Source organism: Lonchura striata, chromosome 14, assembly GCF_046129695.1.
Source record: "Lonchura striata isolate bLonStr1 chromosome 14, bLonStr1.mat, whole genome shotgun sequence".
Taxonomy (NCBI): domain Eukaryota; kingdom Metazoa; phylum Chordata; class Aves; order Passeriformes; family Estrildidae; genus Lonchura; species Lonchura striata.
This window is the reverse complement of record NC_134616.1, coordinates 5,355,003-5,375,577: the sequence shown is the minus strand read 5'-3', so window position 1 is coordinate 5,375,577 and position 20,575 is coordinate 5,355,003. Positions and strand designations below refer to the sequence as shown.

Genomic DNA, 20,575 nt, shown 5'->3' with positions numbered 1-20,575 from the left:
GCACCCATCAGCTTTGCGACGGGCAGGGGCAGCCCCGAGGGCTGGGGTGCGCGGGGTTCCCGTGGGACGGGGAGACGTGGGAAGCAACGCCTTCGGTGTTTTCTTGCCTCGGTGTTTTCTCCACCTGGCTCGGCGCTTTTTCTCCTCGCCCTTCCGCAGAACCAGGTGTGCAAACGCGTACCCAATCCCCGACTCTTTATTCTGGATAGCGAGAGCAAAGGGAAGCAGCGCAGCGGCCCCGGGAGCTGTGCTGGAGGGGAAAACCCTCCGGGAGCACCGGCTGGGCAGGAGGGAGCAGCTGCCGAGGGCACGAGGGTGCACAGGGCCGGGCACGGCTGTCTCTACATCCTGGCAGGCTGCAGGTCGGCGGGCGGAGGAGGCTGAGCCTCCAGCTCCGGAGCACCGAGCGCTCCCCGCTTGCCCGGCGGCCTCGGTGGCTCCCGGCAGCGCCGCGGTGGCGGCTCCAGGCCCGGGCGGCTCTGGCGCGGTGGGAGCTCCTGGCTGTCCCCCCTGCCCTGCGCTGACGCCTGGTCCAGCTGGCTCAGCTGAGCGACATTCAGCGAGCAGTCGCCCGGTCCCAGCGTGTCCCTCGTCAGGACGGCCGACTTGGGTCTCTTGTGGTGGCCCGCTCCGGGGGCGCTGAGCGGGTGCCCACGGCACGGGCTCAGTGGCACACAGCGGGGCCGGCCACACCGCGGCTCCTCCTCCGAGGGTAACGGGACCCGCGGTCCGGCGGGGCTCCGGCACTGCTGGCCCCCGGCCGGGCCCTCTGCCTGCTTCTTGGGGGCTTCTCCGGGGCCCGGGAGCCACGCGTTGGGCACTCCCTCGAAGATGAAGTAGGCGGGGTTGGTGTAGTCGGTGGTGGGCTCCGGGAGGCTGCGGGGGCGGCTCCTGCGAAGCGCAGACAGGGAAAGGGCTCAGCATCCCCCACTCCGGGGCTCCGGCACGGCCGAGCCCACCTGGGGTACCTGGGGCGCTGCGGGGGAGGCTCGGGGCACATCGGGGGCTCTGCCGCCGGCTCAGCATCCTTCTCCTCCTCCTCCTCCTCAAAGCTGATCCACTCTGCAAAGGCAGCGAGGTCTGGCCTCACTCCACGGCCAGAGGAGAAAGTGGCCCAGGATGTCCCCGAGGCCGGGGCACCGGGCGGGGGCCGGTGCGGCCGCCGTTACCGTAGAGCCTCTCGCGGGTGCCGCGCCGGCCCCGGGGGACCCGGACCCGCATCCAGCCGCGCACCGAGCCCGTCTCCTCGCCACGGTGGAACAGGAAGGTCTCGAACTGCTGGGCCGTGGTGCCGATCGCTGACCTCAGGGCGAGGCAGCATTCCCCTGAAGGCACAGCGTCAGCCCCCGGTGCTCGGGGGACACGGGAGCCACCCGTGAGCAGCAGCACCCGGAGCAGGGTCCCTCCTGCCAAGATCCCGCTACCAACCTCACACCCAGCAGGCTGTAACCTGGGGTGGCACCCCCCTGCCACCACGGTGTCCCCAATTTCACCATCCCCACGTACCGTAGGACTCGCAGCTCTCCACGCCCTTGAAGCTGAGGAGCAGGTGCTGGTCCCCCAGGTACTCCAGGTCGGGCAGGATGGGGTTCAGCTGTGAACAGAGGGGGGATCTTGGGGGGCTGCCACGGGGTGGGGGGCACAGGGAGACTCTGTCCTGAGAGCTGGTGACAGCTGCAGCTCCCCTTGGGGCTCAGGGTACAGAGGCAGAGGCAGGGATGGGGATGAGGATGCTCCGGGGCTGCGCACCACAGGCAGATGCTTGGAGGACCAGCCCAGCTTGAGGAACCCAGGGATGTCACAGTTCTGGAAGGTGTTCTCCCCACTCCGCTGCACCTCTGGGGGGGACAGAGGGGCACACAGCTCCAGCCAGGCTAGATAACCCCCACAGCCACCCCCAGCACCCCAGACACCCCCTCACCCTCCAGGCAGTAGGAGTGGAACTCGATGTAGCACTTGCTGCGGCTCGTGGTTTTCAGGATCACCTCAATGCTCTCCCACTCGATGCAGGCCAGCGCCTCGGGGCTGGAGCCGGGAGCTGCAGGCAGGTCCTGGCAGGTCAGGGGGTGCCAGGGCTCACCCCAAACCCGGCCCGAGGGGCGACAGACCCCAGCCCTTACCCTCCTTGGGCACAAACTGCGACGTCACTCCCACCTCAAAGGTGGCAAAGACAGGCGAGTGGTCACTGGTCACGATGTCATCAGTGCAGCCTGGGTGGCAGGAGGGGCAGCTTGGGGAGGGTCCCAGAGCCCTGGGGTCCTGGGCAGCACTGGCCACCCCTGGCTGCTGTGTCCCTGGGGTCTCACTCACCGTAGGAGTTACACACCACGTGGGTCTCTGGGTGTGACTTCCACAAGATGCGGTCGCACCACGAGGGGACGTTGATCCGCATCTAGAAAGAAATAGGGAAAGCAGCTGGTCCAGTGGCCTCTCAGGTCTGGGTCCCCCTGCCCAGAAGAGCATCCCAGCACCCCAAAAAGTGAGTTCTCTCCTGCACAGATCCTCTTTTGGTAGGGAACAGGCTGATGGAACTGTGGGGACTGAGCATCACCACGCAGCCCCCTCAGCACCCTGCTGTCCCTGTCCCCAGAGATGTCCTGCTTGGAGGGAGGCCTCTGGAACTCACCCCCGTGGGCTTGGACTTCTGCCACACATAGGTGTCCCTGGTGCCCCGCTCGTACCGGTACGTGGGAGGGAAGGAGATGTCACCCTCACCTGGAATCAGGACACGCAGGTGGCACGGGGGCCATGGTCCCTGCCAGGCTCACACCGTGGCTGGCACCCCTGGCCCGGTGCACGCCAAGGTCTCCCAGGCTCTCAGAACCTTCTGCAGGGCTGGGCCAGCAGAGGGGACCTTGAGAGCTGGGGGTGACACGGGGAGGGCTGTGGGGACCCTGGTGCTGCTGTCTCAGCAGGAGGAGCAGCACCCTCGTCCCCACACTCACTGAACCGCAGGAACACCTTGTTCTTCTCCCGCTCCAGGCTGAGCTGGTCAACAGCCAGGAGGGCCTGAAACTCCTTCTTGACGATGTGGCTGAGGATGTCCTGTGCCAGGGAAGGGACAGTGACCCCCAGGCTCCTGTCCCCACTCTGTCCCCAGCCTGGCACCTGCAGGGTCCCACCTGCACGTCCATGTCCAGGCGGTAGTTGAGGTCCCCAAACCAGAAGAGGTGGGTGAAGCGCAGGGTGAGGTCGAAGCCCCCCAGACGTTTGTCCCCCAGGGCCAGGGAGTGCAGGATGTCACCGTAGTTCTGGTTACGCCTGCAGGGGCACAGCAGCACCATATGGGCCACCCTGGGGACACCTCGCTCTAATTCTGTTCCTGCCAGCTGGGGACAGGGGCAGCCCCACAGCCCCTCAGGGCTCCTCCAGCCCCCTGAAACACCCACCTGCCCCGTGGCTGCCCCACCCTCCCCATCCCTGCATCACCTGTGGGTCTTCTCGCTGCCAGAGGCCAGGTGGCAATTGATGAAGCCAAAGGAGGTCCCGTTGAAAAGGAAGGAGACGCCCACAGCTCCCTTGTTCCCTGCGGGGATGTGCCACCGCTGAGCTCTGGGGGAGCCCAGAGGTCCTGTGCTGGCCCTCAGGCTGTCCCCTGGCTAGGGGTCACCTCCCAGCCCCATCCCCTCCCTACCCAGCGTGTTGGCGATCCCGGTTTTCACGCTGGAGGTGTGGACGTGGCTGATGCGCCGCTGGTGCTCCGGCTTCACCAGCACCACGATCTTGATGCTCCACAGGCACTGCAGGGCCACCTGTGGTGGGGCGGAGGGTCAGCCTGCCTGGCCCCATCCTGCCCCACGGCCAGGAGGACGGGCTGCACACACAGGTAGGTCAGCGTGACCCTGACTCCTGGGGACAGCACTCATGGGGTCCGTGGGGCACAGGAGGTTCCCTGGGCTGATTTGGGGTGGGGTAGGAGCTGTGGGGTGACGGCTGCTGGTGCCCAGCCCCCCAGGCCTGCCAGGGCTGGCTGTGCCCGCCGTTACCACTCGGTAGTCGATGGCCATGAGGCTCTTGAGGGAGGCGCAGAGGAACTCGACCCACTCGCGGTCGCCCAGGGAGTTCTCCTGGGTGCCGATGACGTAGATGTCGTGGGGGATGCAGGCCGTGGTCTCGTCCTGCGTGCGCCCCAAGCCCCTCGAGGTCAGCCAGGAGGCCAGGGAGCGGGGTGGGGGCGTGCTGCCTGCGGGCAGGGACATGGGTCACACAACGGGGACGTGCCAGGATCCCGAGCTCCTCTCCAGCACAGCCCTGCCCGTCTCCAGGAGCTGCCGGGGTGGGAAGCAAAGTGCCAGCCCCGTGGATCAGGTGTGTGCATCCCAGACTGGTGCTGGGATTTACAGCCCAAAACCCTCCTGATATCCCCGTTCCTCTGTCTCCCTAACGGCCTCCAAGTGAATGGATCACCACAGGTCAAACAAAGCCCATGGCAGCTGATTGGTGTCACCTCCAGCTTCCTCCTCAAACTACAACCAGCTGGGACCTGAGGTTTCCTGAGACACCTCCCAAAACCCAGCCAGGCTCACAAAGAGCCACAGCAATCTCCCAGGCCACCTTCTCCTGGCCCCTTACCCATGTTCCACGTCCCGATATACACCGAGATGATCTCAGGCTCGTCCAGGTTGGAGTGCTGCATCTTCATCAGCTGCAGCAGCTGGCAAAAAGCCTCTCTCTTCTGCAGGATGGTGAGGGTGTCTTAGAGAGTTGGGGGGCACAGCACCCCAGGACCAGGTGGACATCACCCCCAGGTGTAGGAGCCAGCTTGCAGAGGTGATCTCAGTCTTAAGACCACTGATTTGCTGCTTCCCATATTCCCAAGGGCCCCATATTCCCCCAGGACTCGCCGTGGGCACGGCGGTGCCGCTCACCCGCGCGTTGGGGAAGATGAAGTCCCTGCTCAGGCTCTTCTGGTTCTCACGGGCACACACCAGCCTCACCTTGCTCTGCACACTCTGGTACTTGATCAGCTGCAGGACTGAATGATGGGGGTCAGGGGGGCATGGTGACCCCCACGGGGCAATGTGAGATGGGGGCTGGGGTGTGACAGGACATTGGCCTGTGGCAGGGAACCCTAGAGCCCCAAAGGATCCCACGGGCAGCCAGCAGGAGCACAGCAGCCTCTTACTTTTGTCCTGTGGGATCACCTCCTCCGGGGAGCTGCTGCCCCGCTTGCTGATGGTCACCGTGCCCGACTCCACGTCCACCGTCAGGGCCGCACGCTGGGACTTGCCCATCTTCACCTGCACACAGGGATGTGGCTCTGGGGTTGTCCCCACCCTGCCCAGCAGTGACACTGGGGTCCTGCCGTGTCCCCAGCCTCACCTCGAAGTTCTGCACGGCCAGGGGCCTGGCAGCTGGCACGGGGGCCACAGCCACGCTGGGCAGTGCCAGGTTGTGCCTTGTCACCGTCTCCTGCAGCGACTTCAGCACCTGCCAGAGAGACGGGCAGTGTGCTGGGGGCACTGGGCCAGCTGGGATGTGCTGCCAGCGGAGATTGGGGTGGCAGAGGGGTTAATTTAGGGGAGGGGTAGCTGTGCCTCCCCCTGCTCCACGACTGGGGTCAGGCACCTTCTTCTCCAGGGAAGAGAGGAGGTGGTTGACAGTGGAGATCTTGTTGAGGAGCAGCTCCAGGTCTGGGTCGCTGCTCAGGAAACCCTGAAGGGGAGGATGGATCATTTTGGAGCAGCACGGTGGCACTGGAGCGGTGGATGCCTCGCCGCGGGTCTGGGAGGTCTCTGGGGGCTGTGGGGGCACTCACCTGCTCCCTGGCCGGGCTGCGAGGGGACACGGGGGGGTCAAACACCCTGGCCAGGGTCTCCAGACCCGCCAGAGTGAAGTCGATCTCACTGCAGGGGAGGAGGGAACGGGCGAGGGGTGATGTGGGCGTTTGCCGTGCCTTGACGCGACCCTCAGCCACCGAAAGGGGACGGGGACAAGGACGGCCACCCCGGGCCGTGGCCCCGCTCCGGCCCCACCGTCCCCAGGCCCCTGACCTGTGCAGTGCCCGGCAGGCAGTGGCGAGGGCGGTGCTGAGGTGGCACAGAGCCTCCAGGTCGTGCACGTGGTGGGTCAGGTACTCGGCCATGAAGCCCATGAAGTCGCTGGCCGGGCTGGGAGAGGGGTGGACATGAGGATGTCCCCTGGGCATGACCATCCCATCGCCCGGGGCGGGCAGGGGTGCGTTACCTGCTGCGGAGCTGCTCCTGCAGCCTCTGGTGCAGCTGCTGCGGGATGTGGGTCCGGCTGGAGGGGGGAGCGCCGGGACACGGCACCATGTGCCCCCAGCCCTGGGCATCCTCCCCATCTGTGGGCAGAGCCACCGGCTCAGCGGGACCCTCCCCACTGCCAGCCTGGCACAGCCCCCGGGCCCTCCCCGGCTCACCCGAGTCCTCGTCCGGCCCCGGGCGGTGCACGGGGTGCAGCAGCGGGGTCGCCAGCCCGTTGTTGGGGTGCTGGTAGGCACCGATCAGGTCGGGGAGGGTGCGGAAACACTTGGCTTGGATGCCCTGGATGGTCTGGAGGGGCAGAGCGGGGAAAGCACCATCACATCCCCTCCTCCGCCAGGGCAGCCCCAGGCTGCTGTGTGCAGTGGGTCTGTCCCTCAAAATGTGCCCGTGGTGAGTTGGAAGGGCCAGTTGGACACCGGACCCATGGAGGAGCATGGAGACATCAGCCTCCTTCAGCAGATGGGGATTTTCCCTGTGGACACCCAGCATGCTCTTTTTAGGGGGCAGAAAGGGCAGCTGCGGGGAGCTGCGGTGAGGGCAGGACAGACCCCTGAAGGGGCTGGCTCCGTGTGGCCAGGCTGTGACAGGGTGCGTGGCAGGAAGGGACAGTGCCGGGATGCTGCGCTGAGGCAGCTCCTCCTCCCGAGCTGGAGCGGCTGCGAAGCGCCCGCATCCTGCATCTCGTGCAGAAAACAAACCGCAGGCTGCTGCTGCCGCCTCGCCGGCGAGGGGGACGAGCAGCCCGGGCCCTGCACAGCTGCATCCTGCCCACGCCCAGCTCCGAGGCACCGCCCAGGCCGGGGGGCACCCCCTGCACCCACCTGCACGGAGAGCAGCCCCTCGTCATCGGGGAGGATGCGGTAGGTGTAGACGCGCCTCTGGAACCTGGAGAGAGCAGGGGAGGGCTCCATTCTGCTGCCCTGTGGCAGCGCTGGGGGCCCAGCCCTGAGACAAGCACCCCGTCCCCTCTGCAGGGAGAGGAGCTGAGCGAGCATTTCTAGAAATAAATCATCACCCTCATCCTCTGTCGGAGGATGTGCATTGTCCCCCTGCTCCCAAAGAGCACGGGACAGCCGTGACTCGAGCCTTTGCCGTGCTGCCTGTGGGGCCAGCGCACATCCCTGCCCGTGCCACCATCCTGTGCCACCAGCCTGGACTCTGGCTCGTGCCCCGCACCCCTGGCGCCGAAATTTGGAATTTGCCCCGCACAAAGAGCCAGGCCAGTGAAGGAAAGGGGGTGCATCCTGCCAAACCTGCCCCCACACATGACAAGGAAGCAGGAAGGGTGCAGAACAGGAAGGGTGTGAGGCAGCAATGCTCTCAGGGGCTGCACACCTGGTTCCAGGTGTGGGGATGGCAAGAGGCCCCATCTTGGGGGCCGTAGCCCCAAATCCCCAGCATGGGAGATGCTCACAGGCCAGCAGGCAGCCCAAAACAGCTCAGTGTGCCCTGGATTTGGTTTATCCATTCAGCAGCCATGGCGCTGGGCAGGGCTGAGGGCCCAACCTTCATCCTGCTCCCAAGGACACAGCTCCACTGCCCTGACCCGGGGATCACTCAAACCCCGGTGCCAGGGAGCTGCCACCCCACCCACATCCCTGCAGAAGGATCTTCCGCGGGGTTTTGGCAGCGCCTGGAGCAGGGAGAGGCACAGAGGGAGGCAGGCAAGGGGCACAGACACAGAAGGCCCACGCAGAGGAGGGGCAGGGACTCACAGGAGGCACAGGGCATATGCCCCCTTCACCGACTCGCTGTCCCGCACCAGGAAGGAGCCGTCCCGCCCAGCCCTGGCCAGCAGCTCCTCGGCCACCACCTGGCTGATGTCGCGGTGGTACCACCCTGCTGCCGCCATCCTGCCGAGCCGTGTCCCCGTCCCGGCACCACATCCAGCTCAGCAGGGGCTGCTGGCGCTCACGGGGGCTGCTGGGGCGGCTGTAGGAGGGAGTGGCGAGGGGACACCGGGCCCCCGGCCCCCGAGCGTGGTGCTGGCTGCAGGTCCCGGAGGGTGACAGGGAGCCGCCGAGGTGATGCTCATGGGCACAGGGCACCCTGCGGCCGGGCAGCGTGGCTGGAGCACCAGGGAGGCAGCTGGGGGAGGCTGGGGGTGCGGAGGATCCTCATCACGGAGGCTCCAGCCTGCGGGGAACACGGGGGCAGATCAGCGAGCGCATCTCTCCTGTTGGGGAAGTCACAGGAAAAGCGGCCCCGGGCCACCATCCTGCTGTGGTGCGCGGCGAGGACAGGCCATGCTGGTGGCACCCAGGGGTCCGACCTCACCCCGCGTACTCACCGTCCCTCACAGACGCCGTGCGGGGCTCCCGCGGCTCTTGTGGGGCGCTGTGGGCAGCGAGCTGAGTTTTTGGGGGTCCAGCCGGGCGGGAGCGGAGCAGTGATGCTGCTGGGCGGGTCACGCCGGCCCCCTGCCCGCCACGCCGCCCATCGGGGCGGCTCTCGGGGGTCGCGCAGCGCCCGCCGCGGTGCCCTCGGTTCCCGAACCACGGGCTCGGTGCTGCTCGCTCAGCCGCGCTCTTCCTCCTTCTGTGCGCCCCGCTCTCCCCAGCCCAGAGCGGCCTCCTCGCTCCTCCTCCAGCCCCGCTACCGGGGCAAGGCAGCGGCCACGCGGCTCGGCTCGGCTCGGCTCGGCTCGGCTCGGCGGGGACAGCGGGGACAGCCCCGCAGAGCGCTCTGCCTCCACCCGCTCCCTGCACATCCTCCTCGGGCATGAGGGATGGGCAGAACGCTGGGAGCAGGCACTGCCAGAGGTGCAGGATGGCAGAAAGCCCCTGAAATGTGTTTGGGTTGGTGAGTGGGGATTGAGCTGCCCGCTGCTGGGGCGGAGAGAGACGGAGCAGCTGCGGGCACCGGGCACCCACAGTGGCACCCATGTCACCACACCTGTGTGTGCCCTGCCTGCCTGCAGGGGTGAGGGAGTTTGGGTTCAGGGGCTCCCGGGAAGGGGTCGGGAGGTTTTCCCAGCAGGACAGGGTTTGGGCAGCACCGCAGGTCCCGGGTGTAGCCCCAGAGGTTTTACTCCTCGTGGCCAGGAGCGAGCGGCCCACACGCATGTGGTGGCTCGAGCTGCCAGGGTGATTAACAGCGATTAATTACAGATGAGCAGCAGTCACCGTCTGCTGTCCAAGTGCCTGGCAGCTCCAGAGCTGCTCAGGAGATAGATGGAGAAGTAGATTCCTGCTGGAGGAGGATGAGGATAAGGATGAGGATGGAGAGCTGTGCCAAGCCATGCTCCTGACTGTTCCCCACCCTTGGCACCATTGCACATCCCTGCAGCCCTGGGCCCATGCTAAGGGACTGTTCTCCCCACCTCCTGCCCCAGCCCTCCAGCACAGATCTGCCAAAACCCCCTGCGAGGCTTCCTCCTGGCTTCCCAGCCTCGAGAGGAACCTGTGGCCGGGCCAGTGAGAAGTTGGGCCACCCAGTTTATTTTGGGGTGGTGTTCTGGTCACACAGCAGTGGGTGCAACTCTGCCCAGCACCTGCTGTGGGGACACACAGAGGTGGCAGGTTTGTGTGGGGCTGCAGACACCCATCCTGCTGGAGCCCCAGTCCCACCAGCGCTGCTCCATCCTGTTACTTAACAGCAGGGCAGTAATTCCTGGCAGGCGTGGAGGTGCCTATCTCCTGATTAATGCCATCCATGCCGCTTAATCCGGATCAGGGGAGAAAGCCCTGGAGCTCTGAAGGGCTTTGGGAAATCAGCAGTGCCTGCTGTGTTTATGTAAGGTGGCTGTGGTGTGCAGTGCCAGAGGCGGAGCTGGGACCGAGCCAGAGGCACCTGCCAGCACCTGGGCACAGGTGAGGTTGGGAAGGCAACGTGGGCTCTGCTGGGGGCTCTGCCTGCACCGAGGTTCCCTCCAGAGCCTGTGGATGCAGGAAGCCCCATGGCCCTTCCCTGGGAAGGCAGGATGCTCCAGGGCACTGTCCTTTGGGACAGAGGGACGAAGCAACCACGCTCCACCAGCCCCACGCCCACTGGTGTCCTGCCCCTCTGGGAGTGGCTGTTTGAGCCGTGCTTTACACAGTGCATGTACCTGGAGGGATGGTGGGATGAGGAGGCGAGAGGAACCTCTGGCCATTCATCACGCAGGAAAAAGGAAGAAGCCTCTTTCATTTCCCCATTATTTTGAATTCTTCTTCCTTCCCCAGTGCTTGGTTTGGAGCCCAGGGTGAGCGTGGGAAGGGATGTGGGCTCTGTTCATCTCCCCACTCTTTTGGGGAGGGGAATTATCTGCTCCCCAGCTTGGGCAAGGCTGAATCCACCCAGTTGGGATTAGGCTGAGCTGAAGGGACCCAAGATGAGCCCTGCTCTCCACCTCACCACGCTGTGCAGACCCTGCAGAGCCAGTGAGTGGCCCCAGTCACAGGGTTTTCATTAAGAGCGTAACGAAGAGCCACAAACAAAGCTCAGGATTAGGTGCCCCAGGCACAGTGCTGGGGGCCCTGGCCAGGCTGAGGATGTCCAAGTGGGGCTGCCTCCTCCTCCTCCTGCTTTTCCTCCTCTTCCTCCTCCTCTTTCACCTGCCAGTGTGAAGGTCACAGTTCACGTGTCCCCCTGACTGTGGCAGAAATAGCACCCGTTAATCTGGACCCTAAGCAGCTCTCCTGTGTGCAATTAAAGAGATCACAAGTCTCGACCCCAGGGTACGTGTGCTGGCAGCTAAAGCCCCAGCAGTGGGGCTGCTGGGCATGGCTGGGCATGGCATGGCAGCTCCCAGTGGCCATGGGGGAACAGGTGAGCTCTGTTTGGGAGGAGATGGTACCCAGGTGATAATTTTTGTTGAGCTGAGGCAGGGGCCTGGGAGGAGGCACAGCTCCTACAGGGATATCCTGATCCCAGTGCTCAGGGTTGAGCCAGAACCAAGTGCAGCCCCAAAGGAAGGGCTTGAGTGGTGCTGGAGCTGAGGAGGATGAGTGGGGCCTTGCTGGAGCAGTTTGTAGCTGCCCTGGGCTGTCCTTGTGCCCCATCCCTAGAGCCAGTCCCACAGCCATTCCCACGGGAGGGCATCCCCCACAACGGCTGTGGCTGGGACAGGGTTGCAGTGGGAATTCTGCTTGCCTGGCAGCCATAAGGTAGAGCCACTTTGAACTTTCCACAGTCTTCTCTTGACCGCAGCAAACCTGGAGTTAATGATGTGCTAATTGGGTCAGGCGAGGCCAGCCTGGAGTTATGAAAGGATGCTGGGCTGGGCAGGCTGTGCTGGGGACAGTGGCAGCTCTGTGTCCCACCCACCAGGGGTGGCTGGTCCTGCCCTCTTGGTTCAGGGAGGATGAATCCTGCCTTCACCCCATCATCTTGTACCTCAGTGTCCCCATGGGGACGGTGTCCTCTGTGCCCTGGGCCATGGCAGGTCACCTCTAGGCGAGCAACCACATGGGCACCTCGGCCATGCAGGAAGCTGCTTGTGCCTCCATCCTTCTCTTATCCAGCTAGGAAGGGGAGGGAGAACTCCAGGCTGCTCCCTGCTCTGCCATCTCCATCCAACCCCATGCCCAGACCCATCCCATCTCCCCTTGCCATGGGAGCAGCTGCAGAGAGCTCCTGTGGGGATCCACACTCCTTCCCACCAGGAGCAGAGCTTCCACCTCAATTACCATCACCTTGCTCCTAAGCCCTCTTTGCCAATCCCTCTAAGCTGCTTTCCCAGGGCTCCAGCAAGGGATGTATTTATAGCCCACTCTTACTCATGAATCGTCTCCCCAGTTAATTAATTAATAGGATTCTTCCCGCCAGCCCCTCTCCCCGCGCTCACTGCCACACCCCCAGAGCCCTGGCCAAGGCTTGTGGGCGAGAGATCAGATGCCAGGGGAGGGACAGCCAGGGGGGATATAAGAAGCTGCAGGACTGGGAGCAGCCCGTAGTGACTGGGTGGCACTGGGAGCTGCTGGGAGAGGACGACGACGACGTCTGTCTGTGCATCCTCCTGCCAGGTGAGTGCTGCCTGCTCTGCTGCCACGGCTTCAGGGCTCTGAGGGTTTGGAAAACAGGATAAGGACACTGGTGCTGGGTTGTGGCTGGAAGGAGGGTGGTTTGCAGCTGAAAATTGGGGGAAATGTGGACAGAAAGGATTCCAGTGTGGCCAAAGGACACGGCGGACAGGTCAGGTAGTGGCATGGGACAGCTGAGCCAAGCAGGAAAGGTCCAAGTCCTCTCTTTGGGGCCTGGGAGATGTAGAGCAGGAGTTCAGCTCTTCTCCCCTCCACCTTTCATTGCCTCATTCCCAATTCCTGGGGTCTGGAGGGAGCCAAACTCTGTTCCCACTCCCTCTGCATCTTCTCACCCCATGAGAATTCCCAAACTTCACATCCCACAGCACCCAAGGACTTCAAAGATCCTGAGCTTGGGACTAATCTCTTGTCTTCCTGTGGGGAAGAGGATCATCCCCTCACTCCCATGGCCATTTCTTCTGTCTCACCAGCTTCCCTGATGTTGTGTTCAGAGGCAACTGCGTCCACGTGCCCCTGGGGCTTAAAATCCTGCCTGGGCTTAAGCTGTGCCCATGTCAGAGCTGTCTATCCCTAAGAGGCTGAGCTCATCCCATTTAATATCCTGGAGAATCAGTGGTGATCAGTGGGATCTTTACAGGCTCCTTCTGCACACAGGCTGAGCCAGCAGAGCTCGGGCAGCTCCAGCCCCACTCCCAGCACAAAGGGTTGGGAATGGAGGGATCCCATGGGCAGCTGAGCTTCCCTTGATCTTTCTCCCTGGCTTTTCCTCACCTTCCTATGAGTGATAGGACAAAACAAGCCCAGTCCTATGACAGCCAATTTCCAGGAAAAACTATTAAAACTGAGATTCTATAAGGCCTTTTGTTCATTTTCTTGCCTTTCCCAGCCTTGAATTGGATCCATTGAGAATCACCCCTGTGCTTCCTCTTTTGTGGAGCAACACTCTCCCACTTTATCACCTTTTTGGATGGGAACAAGGAGCTGGCTCAGCTCCTGTGTGCTGCCCCAAAGCCAAACCTGGAGCTCCCAAGCTCTGCAAAGGTGGCAGTGCCATATCCTGAGGGCTCTGCAGTTTTTTGGGATGTTCAGGATGTTGGCTGGTGGCCACGGCTGGGGTTGCCTCTTCCCCAGCACCTCATCCCATGCTTCTCCTGTCTCTCCCCACAGATTTCCACGTGGACATTCCTGCACTGAGTTAAAATGGCAGATGGATCAAAGTAAGTATCTTTATTGATTTATTTATCTGGAATTGGGATGGAGCAGGGCACTGCAGGGCAGGAGCAGAGGGGGAAAGTGAGACCCCCATCTCGACCCAGCTGCTGCTCCCAGGGCCTGGAATGTGGGATGCCATGGAGCTGCCATGGAGATCTGTGTTGGTCTTTCTCACTTGCCCTTAAGACACAGAATCCACCCTCTCCTCCATGGTCACCCAGAGCTCAGGAGTACACCTGGGGTAGCCACACAGGGCGGGTTTGGCCCTGAATTTGCAGGACATGAAATTTTCCAGGGACTGGACACCCTGGCGTGGCTCTTGGTGATGCACCACATTTGTAGGGCTGCCCATCATCTCCCTGTGCCCCATCCAGGCTTGTCCAAGGCATTCCCAAACATCAGTCTCTGTTTTCTCCACAGGGTTTTCAAGAAGACCAGCCCCAACAGCAAGGTGAGTCTCTGTGCCCTGTCCCCTCGTGTGTCTAGCCCAAGGTCTGGGCTGTGCTGGGATCTCTCTGGGCTGGATCTGCCCACAGGATCCAGGCTGGGTCTGCCTTCCCTTTGAAATCTCATTGATTCCTGGACCTGCCACGGTGCCACTGCAGGACTGGCTTTTCAAAACAGAAATTTAAAAATACCCTGATATGACCCCTTCAAGGTGATTCTGGTCCAGCCTGGTGACAAAACCCATGACACAACCCAGGGCTTTGAAATTTGGGTCAATTCCACGGCAAACATTAACTTGCTTCCTTCCTCCCTTTCCCCACGTGCTGCTTCCAGCTTTCCCTCTACCTGGGGAAGAGAGACTATGTGGATAACGTGGATTCAGTGGAATCTGTTGGTGAGTGGGGCTGTGCCCAGCACTGAGGGGGAAGTACAGGCAGGAGAGGCTGACGAGACCAGTCCCAGTGTAGAGCAGGAGGAGCAGCTCTGGAGGAGCAAATGCCATTTTCCCTGCAATATCCTTAGGAAAAATAGTGGGGAAGGGGACAAAACAAGCCAGCCACCCCCCTTGGCAGCAGCTCCTCTCAGTCACCTTCCAGCTGCAAAGTGGATTATTTGGGTTTAGAAAGCTGTGTTTTAGTAAAGATCTTCCCAGGCAGCTGAGCTCACCGGTCCTTCTCCTTTTGCTTGTTTGCAGATGGTGTCTGCCTGATCGACCCGGAGTACCTAAAGGACAGGAAAGGTATTGATACAGAAATACAGCACGAGGGGAGGGGATGGAAGCAGCTCCAAGCTCAGCAGCAGCCTGGGGCTGTGCTCAGGTTAAAGCTGCTCCGTGTCACCTACAGCTCGCTGTCCATCGGTGCCACGGCAGCAAAGAACGTGAGGGATGCTGTTTGTATTTAGTGTCTGAGGAAGTCTCATTTCTGCTGAAGAGTTTTGGAAACGGTTTTTCTTGCCTCTTTATTCACCCCCTGTGCCTCTCCTCCCTCCCCTCATGCCTCTCCTGCCCGGCTCAGTGTACGTGACACTGACCTGCGCCTTCCGCTACGGCCGCGACGACCTCGACGTGATCGGCCTGACCTTCAGGAAGGACATCTACGTGGTGACCACCCAGCTGTACCCGCCCGTGCCGGACCAGGCTCCCAAAACCCTCACTCCTCTGCAGGAGAAGCTGATGAAGAAGCTCGGGGAGAACGCCTACCCCTTCACCTTCGAGGTACGGGCTGCCCAGCCTCTCCCGGCCACGCGGCTCCACGGTGTCACCACGGTGTCACCACGGCGTCACCAGGGCTCGGCTCTGAACACGCCCTTTATTCCCTTTTTTCTCTTTTTCCTTGCTCTGCCCAGATTGCCACCAACCTGCCCTGCTCCATCACCCTGCAGCCCGGGCCAGATGATGTGGGAAAGGTGAGCTGCTGTCCCCAGCCTGTGTCCCCTGGACCATCCTCCCTGGGAAGGGGTTGAGTTGTGGGGTGCTAAAAATGAGAATAGATTCTCATGGGCATGGGGTGACTGGTGGGAAGGATGGCTGGAATCAGAGGCAGGATTTCTGGGAATGCAGCGGAGGAAGGAAGACAAGGAACCTAAAGCTCAGGCAGCTCTGCCCCCCTCCTGCTCAGTGACCTCCTATGTTCCCCCAGGCCTGCGGCGTGGACTTCGAGGTCAAAGGATTTTGTGCTGAAAATCTGGAGGAGAAAATTCACAAGAGGTATTTTCAGGGGATCCCTTTTCCCCCTTTTGGCCCTAAAACTAAACCACAGGATCTTTTTGGGGTGACCAGTTCAGGGGTCAGACTGAGGTGCTTCTGTCAACCTGGGTGACATTATTGGATGGGGAACTCTGCCCAAAACTGTGGTCCCTGTGCCACATCCTAAGGGCCAGGTGAAACGTTCACCCTTTGGCTGGAGACACTGTGAAGTCCCCAAAGAGTCCCTGTGACCCCTTGAAGGCCTTGCTGACGCGGTGAGGGACGCTGGGGGTGCCACCTGTGTCCCCACAGGAACTCCGTGCGCCTCATCATCCGCAAGGTGCAGTTCGCCCCGCTGCAGACGGGGCCAGCCCCGAGAGCCGAGACCACCCGGCAGTTCATGATGTCAGACAAGCCTCTGCACCTCGAAGCTTCCCTGGACAGGGAGGTCAGTAAGGACACTGTCCCCACCAGAGACGGCGACCAGGATTTCTGGTCACATCACTGAGCCTCTTCCCCTTGCAGATCTACTACCACGGAGACCCCATCAATGTGACCGTCAACATCAACAACACCACCAACAAGGTTGTGAAAAAAATAAAGATCTCAGGTGAGAGAGGGGCAGAAGGGACATGTCCCAGCACCCATCTCTGCCAGAGACGGGGACTGTGAGCCCCTGCCACGTCTCCAACGTGGCTCCCCCTTGTCTGTCCCCAGTGGATCAGATCACAGACGTGGTCCTGTATTCCCTGGATAAATACACGAAGACTGTGTGCACCGAGGAAATAAAGTAAGGGACGAGGGGCTGGGGGTGATGTGGCATTTCTGAGAGAGAGGAAGAGGAAGAGGATGGGACAGAGATGGGGAGAGAGGATGTGACAGTTTCACACCAAGCAGCGAAAATGTCTGGGTTAGAAGAGCAGATGCAGAGGACAGAGAAGACCATGGACCACGTCCCACCAGCACAAGCTGGTGGTGGCTGGGGAGGTCCCTGGGGAAGGTGCACAGCTGCTCCCAGGCTTCTTCATCTCCTCACTTTGCATTTTTGAGGCCAGACACAGCCTCTGCCCTGCTGAGAACGAGGAGGGAGGTAGAAAGGTGGTGGGGAGAAAAAAGAAGTGGTTGTAGAGGGGAAAGAGAGGTGGGAACGAAAGGAGGAAATGGCCCAGCAGCTGCAGGGGGAGGGCAGGGCTGGCTCTGCACAGGTGCCTGCAGTGATGCTGAGCACCCCCAGGCTGGGGCTGGCTCTGAGCTCCTTTTTCCCACCCTTCCAGTGAGACTGTGGCTGCCAATTCCACCTTCTCCAAAACGTACTCAGTGACCCCCATGCTCTCGTCGAACCGCCAGAAGCGAGGCCTCGCTCTCGATGGCAAACTCAAGCACGAGGACACCAACCTGGCCTCCACCACCATGTAAGGGCTGCGTGGGCTCCCCCTGCTCCCCACCACGCCTTCCCCCTGCTCTGGGCTCCCACCAAGGGCCCCTGAGCCCACCCCATCCAGCTGGAAAATGTAGGGATTTTGTGACAAGTCTCTCCATCCCATAGGAAAGATGTAGCTTCCCAGTCCCAATGTTGTTCAAAGGTCCTGAATCCCTCTGCAGGGCTGGGTCTTGTCTTGGAATGGGCCTCCAGAAGCTTTTCTGTGGCTTTATCCCAAGTGCCCCCCCCGTCTTCTCCTGTTTTCCTCTCCTCCTAAACCCCAGTGCACCTCACATGTTGCAGGATGCAGATAAAGCCTGGCACTGCCATGGGTGGGGTGGACGGGGTCTGCAGGCAGCACAGCCCCTTCACTGTCCCCCTCTGCTTTTTTCCTAGCCTGAGACCCGGCATGGACAAGGAGGTGCTGGGCATCCTGGTGTCCTACAAAGTGAAGGTCAACCTGGTGGTGTCCCGAGGAGGGTGAGGCTCTGTGTCAGGGGAATCAGGGGCCATCAGCTCAGGCTGTGCTGGGGGGTTTTGTACCCTGGGGAATTGAGAGGGCGGTCACACCATGGGCCTCCTCATCCCTGGCCTGCTCCTCTGGGGTCACTGGGCTGCTCTGTGACCCCTATTACCAACCATCATCCACCTCAGTATAAAGCACAGCCTAACACCTCCCCTCCTCTGCCTTGGCTCATTTCTGTCCCTTCTCTCCTGCTGCCACAGCATCCTGGGGGATCTCACTGCCAGGTAAGGGGAGCTGTCTGTGGGGCTGAGCGTGGGGCTGTGCTGGGCAGGATCCTTGACAGAGCTGCTTTTCCTTCCAGTGATGTTGGGGTGGAGATGCCCGTCATCCTCATGCACCCGAAGCCTGATGACTGTGAGTTGTGTGTGGGATGCTGCCGAAAATCAGTGGGAAAGAGGCGCTTCTGGTTCAGGGGGAGCTGGTGAAAACAACTCTGGTGCAGCTGCCCCAGTGCCAAGGGCCCTGCTTTGCCCTCTGTGGGATGGGCACAGCTGTCCTGGAGCGGGGTGGGAGCAGTTTTCCCATGGGATGGGCACATCTGTCCAGCTGTGCTGCACCCATCCTGTGTCCTGGAGCAGGGTGGGAGATGTCCTCCCCATAGCACCCTTCCCACTGTACCTCTTTCCAGGCAAACACCCAAGCACTGAGCAGAGCTGCCAGTTGAAATGCCCTTTCTCTATTAACCTGCACATCTTTTCTCTCCCCATCCCTTTCTCCCTGTGCTTATCACTGGAATACAGCTAAGCCAAGGTAAAGAGATGTTCTCTCTAACAGACAAACCACACAGATCCATCACAGATGGGTGTGACATCCCAGCTTGAGGTCACATCCTTGGATTGAACCACCCAGGTCTCAAAGCCTGGTGTCACAGCAGCCACTCTCAGAGGCAGCAGGAGAGACCAAATTCTGGGATTGGGATGTGTTCTGCAGACTCCCAGGGTTTATTTGACAAGTCCTCTTGCTGCAGCCACAGCAGCTGCAAGCCCAGGCCTTGCCCTGTCCCTCAGAAGCAGCTGGCAGTGTCTTCCAGACACAAGTGCCATCACTGGACAAGATGTCTCCATGGTTTTGGTCCCCACACAGAGCTCCCTGGGCTGCTGGAAGCCACATCCCTGTGCCCCTGCACATTCCCCAGCACCAGAGGCCTCTTCTCCTCCCAGATCAGCTTATTCCAGCTGAAGCCACAGCTGGGACGTCTTCCCTCTGGGAAGCTGCAGTGCCAAATCCGTTCCTGGCACCATGGCCCTGCCAAAGGTTTTGTGTCTGGTTACACCCTGCAACTGGATGTGAGCACTGGGATTTGGGGCCTGGAAAACCAGGCTGCAACTCCAGGCTTTCACACTTATCCCTCTCACACCATCCCTTTCCCAGCTCAGTGAGAACATTTAAACTTCCAAAGAGGAAATCTCTTGGTCTGTATCCACCATGGCTCCATGTAGGTTTTGCCAAATCATTTGACATTCCCAAACTTTTGGAAACTCTTTTGCTGACTCTTCTTTTCTGTTTTATCCCCCGCTTTTCACTTTGTGCTCTCCCTTTCTGTCACTCACTGCTCACCTTCCTCCAGGAGGTAACTGAGCTCTTTGTTTCCTTTTCCTTGTTTTCCCTTGGAAATGCAAAATATTGTGTGAAAAACCACCATAAGCTGCAGGCCAAGCTCCTTGGGTCATGCAGGCTCCCAGCGGTGGGGTCTGGGGTTGTGTGCTGGGGCCAGGCTGTGTCTCACAGGGACCTGAGTGTTCTGAGTGGGGTGACAGGGCCGGGGTGACCACTGTGCTGTCACCATCAGGAGCAGGGTTTGGGCTCAGCAGGGATTTCCCTTCCTCCTGTGGGCTCACTGTGCTCTGCTCTCCCTTCCAGCGAGGAGGACATTGTCATTGAGGAATTTGCTCGCCAGAAGCTCAAGGGAGAGAAGGATGATGAAGATGAGAAGGAGGAAGCTGAGAAAGAGGAGAGCTAAGCTGCCAGCCCCCCACGCCCCAGTTTGGGACACAGCCACCTGTAGTGTCCCCACTGTGCCACACCTGGCACAGCCCCCTCAGCCCCCCACAGTCCCCATAGATGCCCCCTCGTCACCCACTCCAAGCCCTGGTAGTGGTGGTGAGAGCTGCTGCAGCTCCTCCCGGGACTGCCACGTTGGAAAGCCCCACAGTGCTCCCTGTTCCCATGGGTGCCAGCACAGGGACAGGGACAGGCTGGGTGCGATGGCCCCGGCCGTCACCTGCCCGTGACATGTTGTGCACAGCTCTGTGACATTGATACCAATAAACCCACTCGGTGGCCCGGTGCAGGCTCCGTGTTGTGCTGCGGGGGAGCAGACGGTGCCTTTGTGCAGTGGGGGGAGGACGAGGTGATGCAGGACCTGGTGCAGCCAGTCCCATCCAAGCTACAGCTGGATGCATCCTGCTACAGCTGCAGGATATATCCTACAGTCCAATCCCAGTACAGCCAGACCCTGCATCCTGCTACAGCCACAGGATGTATCCTACAGTCCAATCCCGCTACAACCATCCCCAGTACAGCCAGACCCTGCATCCTGCTACAGCCACAGGATGTATCCTACAATCCAATCCCGGTCCAACCATCCCCAGTACAGCCAGACCCTGCATCCTGCTACAGCCACAGGATGTATCCTACAATCCAATCCTGGTACAACCATCCCCAGTACAGCCAGACCCTGCATCCTGCATCCTGGTACAGCTGCAGGATGTATACCATACAGTCCAATCCTGGTACAGCCAGACCTTGCATCCTGCTACAGCCACAGGATGTATCCTACAGTCCAATCCTGGTACAACCAACCCTGGTACAGCCAGACTCTGCATCCTGCTACAGCCACAGGATGTATCCTAGAGTCCAATCCTGGTACAACCATCCTTGATACAGCCAGACCCTGCATCCTGACTCCTGCTACCGCTGCAGGATGTATCCTACAATCCAATCCCGCTACAACCATCCCTGGTACACCCAGATCCTGTGTCCTGGTACAGCTGCAGGATGCATCCTACAGTCCAATCCTGGTCCAACCATCCCCAGTACAGCCAGACCCTGCATATTGCATCCTGGTACAGCTGCAGGATGTATCTTACAGCC

The 20,575-nt window shown here is 61.1% G+C and overlaps 2 protein-coding genes across 2 annotated transcripts; one reads left to right on the top strand and one right to left on the bottom strand.

Annotated features, from left to right (window-relative positions):
• Positions 1-220: 220 nt before the first annotated feature.
• LOC110474379 (phosphatidylinositol 3,4,5-trisphosphate 5-phosphatase 2A) lies at positions 221-8,122 on the bottom strand. Its single transcript, XM_031504755.2, has 25 exons — positions 7,943-8,122; positions 7,049-7,112; positions 6,383-6,515; positions 6,187-6,304; positions 5,994-6,110; positions 5,759-5,846; positions 5,569-5,655; positions 5,323-5,430; positions 5,126-5,240; positions 4,869-4,975; positions 4,573-4,675; positions 3,987-4,183; positions 3,635-3,752; positions 3,430-3,526; positions 3,123-3,261; positions 2,946-3,045; positions 2,627-2,715; positions 2,311-2,392; positions 2,121-2,210; positions 1,922-2,038; positions 1,750-1,838; positions 1,507-1,594; positions 1,170-1,325; positions 969-1,062; positions 221-891 (listed from the first exon to the last, which is right to left on the bottom strand). The coding sequence occupies exons 1-25, from the start codon at positions 8,077-8,079 to the stop codon at positions 342-344; spliced, it is 3,183 nt and encodes a 1,060-aa protein (XP_031360615.2). The 5' UTR covers positions 8,080-8,122; the 3' UTR covers positions 221-341.
• A 5,268-nt stretch (positions 8,123-13,390) lies between these two features.
• Positions 13,391-19,442, top strand: ARR3 (arrestin 3). Its single transcript, XM_021537724.2, has 17 exons — positions 13,391-13,407; positions 13,823-13,853; positions 14,183-14,243; positions 14,544-14,588; positions 14,866-15,065; positions 15,197-15,256; positions 15,490-15,557; positions 15,849-15,984; positions 16,062-16,146; positions 16,254-16,326; positions 16,811-16,948; positions 17,353-17,436; positions 17,683-17,706; positions 17,784-17,836; positions 18,223-18,232; positions 19,050-19,052; positions 19,343-19,442. The coding sequence occupies exons 1-17, from the start codon at positions 13,391-13,393 to the stop codon at positions 19,440-19,442; spliced, it is 1,188 nt and encodes a 395-aa protein (XP_021393399.1).
• The last annotated feature ends 1,133 nt before the right edge of the window (positions 19,443-20,575 follow it).

What these genes read in the sequence shown, in the direction of transcription:
- LOC110474379 (XM_031504755.2), bottom strand. Translation starts at nt 8,079, where the DNA reads ATGGCGGCAGCAGGGTGGTACCACCGCGACATCAGCCAGGTGGTGGCC. An exon ending in TCATCTTCCCCAACGCGCGG is followed by an intron (nt 4,676 to 4,868) that starts GTGAGCGGCACC and finishes ACCATCCTGCAG; the next exon opens with AAGAGAGAGGCTTTTTGCCA. An exon ending in CACCCGCGAGAGGCTCTACG is followed by an intron (nt 1,063 to 1,169) that starts GTAACGGCGGCC and finishes CTGCCTTTGCAG; the next exon opens with AGTGGATCAGCTTTGAGGAG.
- ARR3 (XM_021537724.2), top strand. An exon ending in AGACCAGCCCCAACAGCAAG is followed by an intron (nt 13,854 to 14,182) that starts GTGAGTCTCTGT and finishes TGCTGCTTCCAG; the next exon opens with CTTTCCCTCTACCTGGGGAA. An exon ending in GGCCAGATGATGTGGGAAAG is followed by an intron (nt 15,257 to 15,489) that starts GTGAGCTGCTGT and finishes ATGTTCCCCCAG; the next exon opens with GCCTGCGGCGTGGACTTCGA.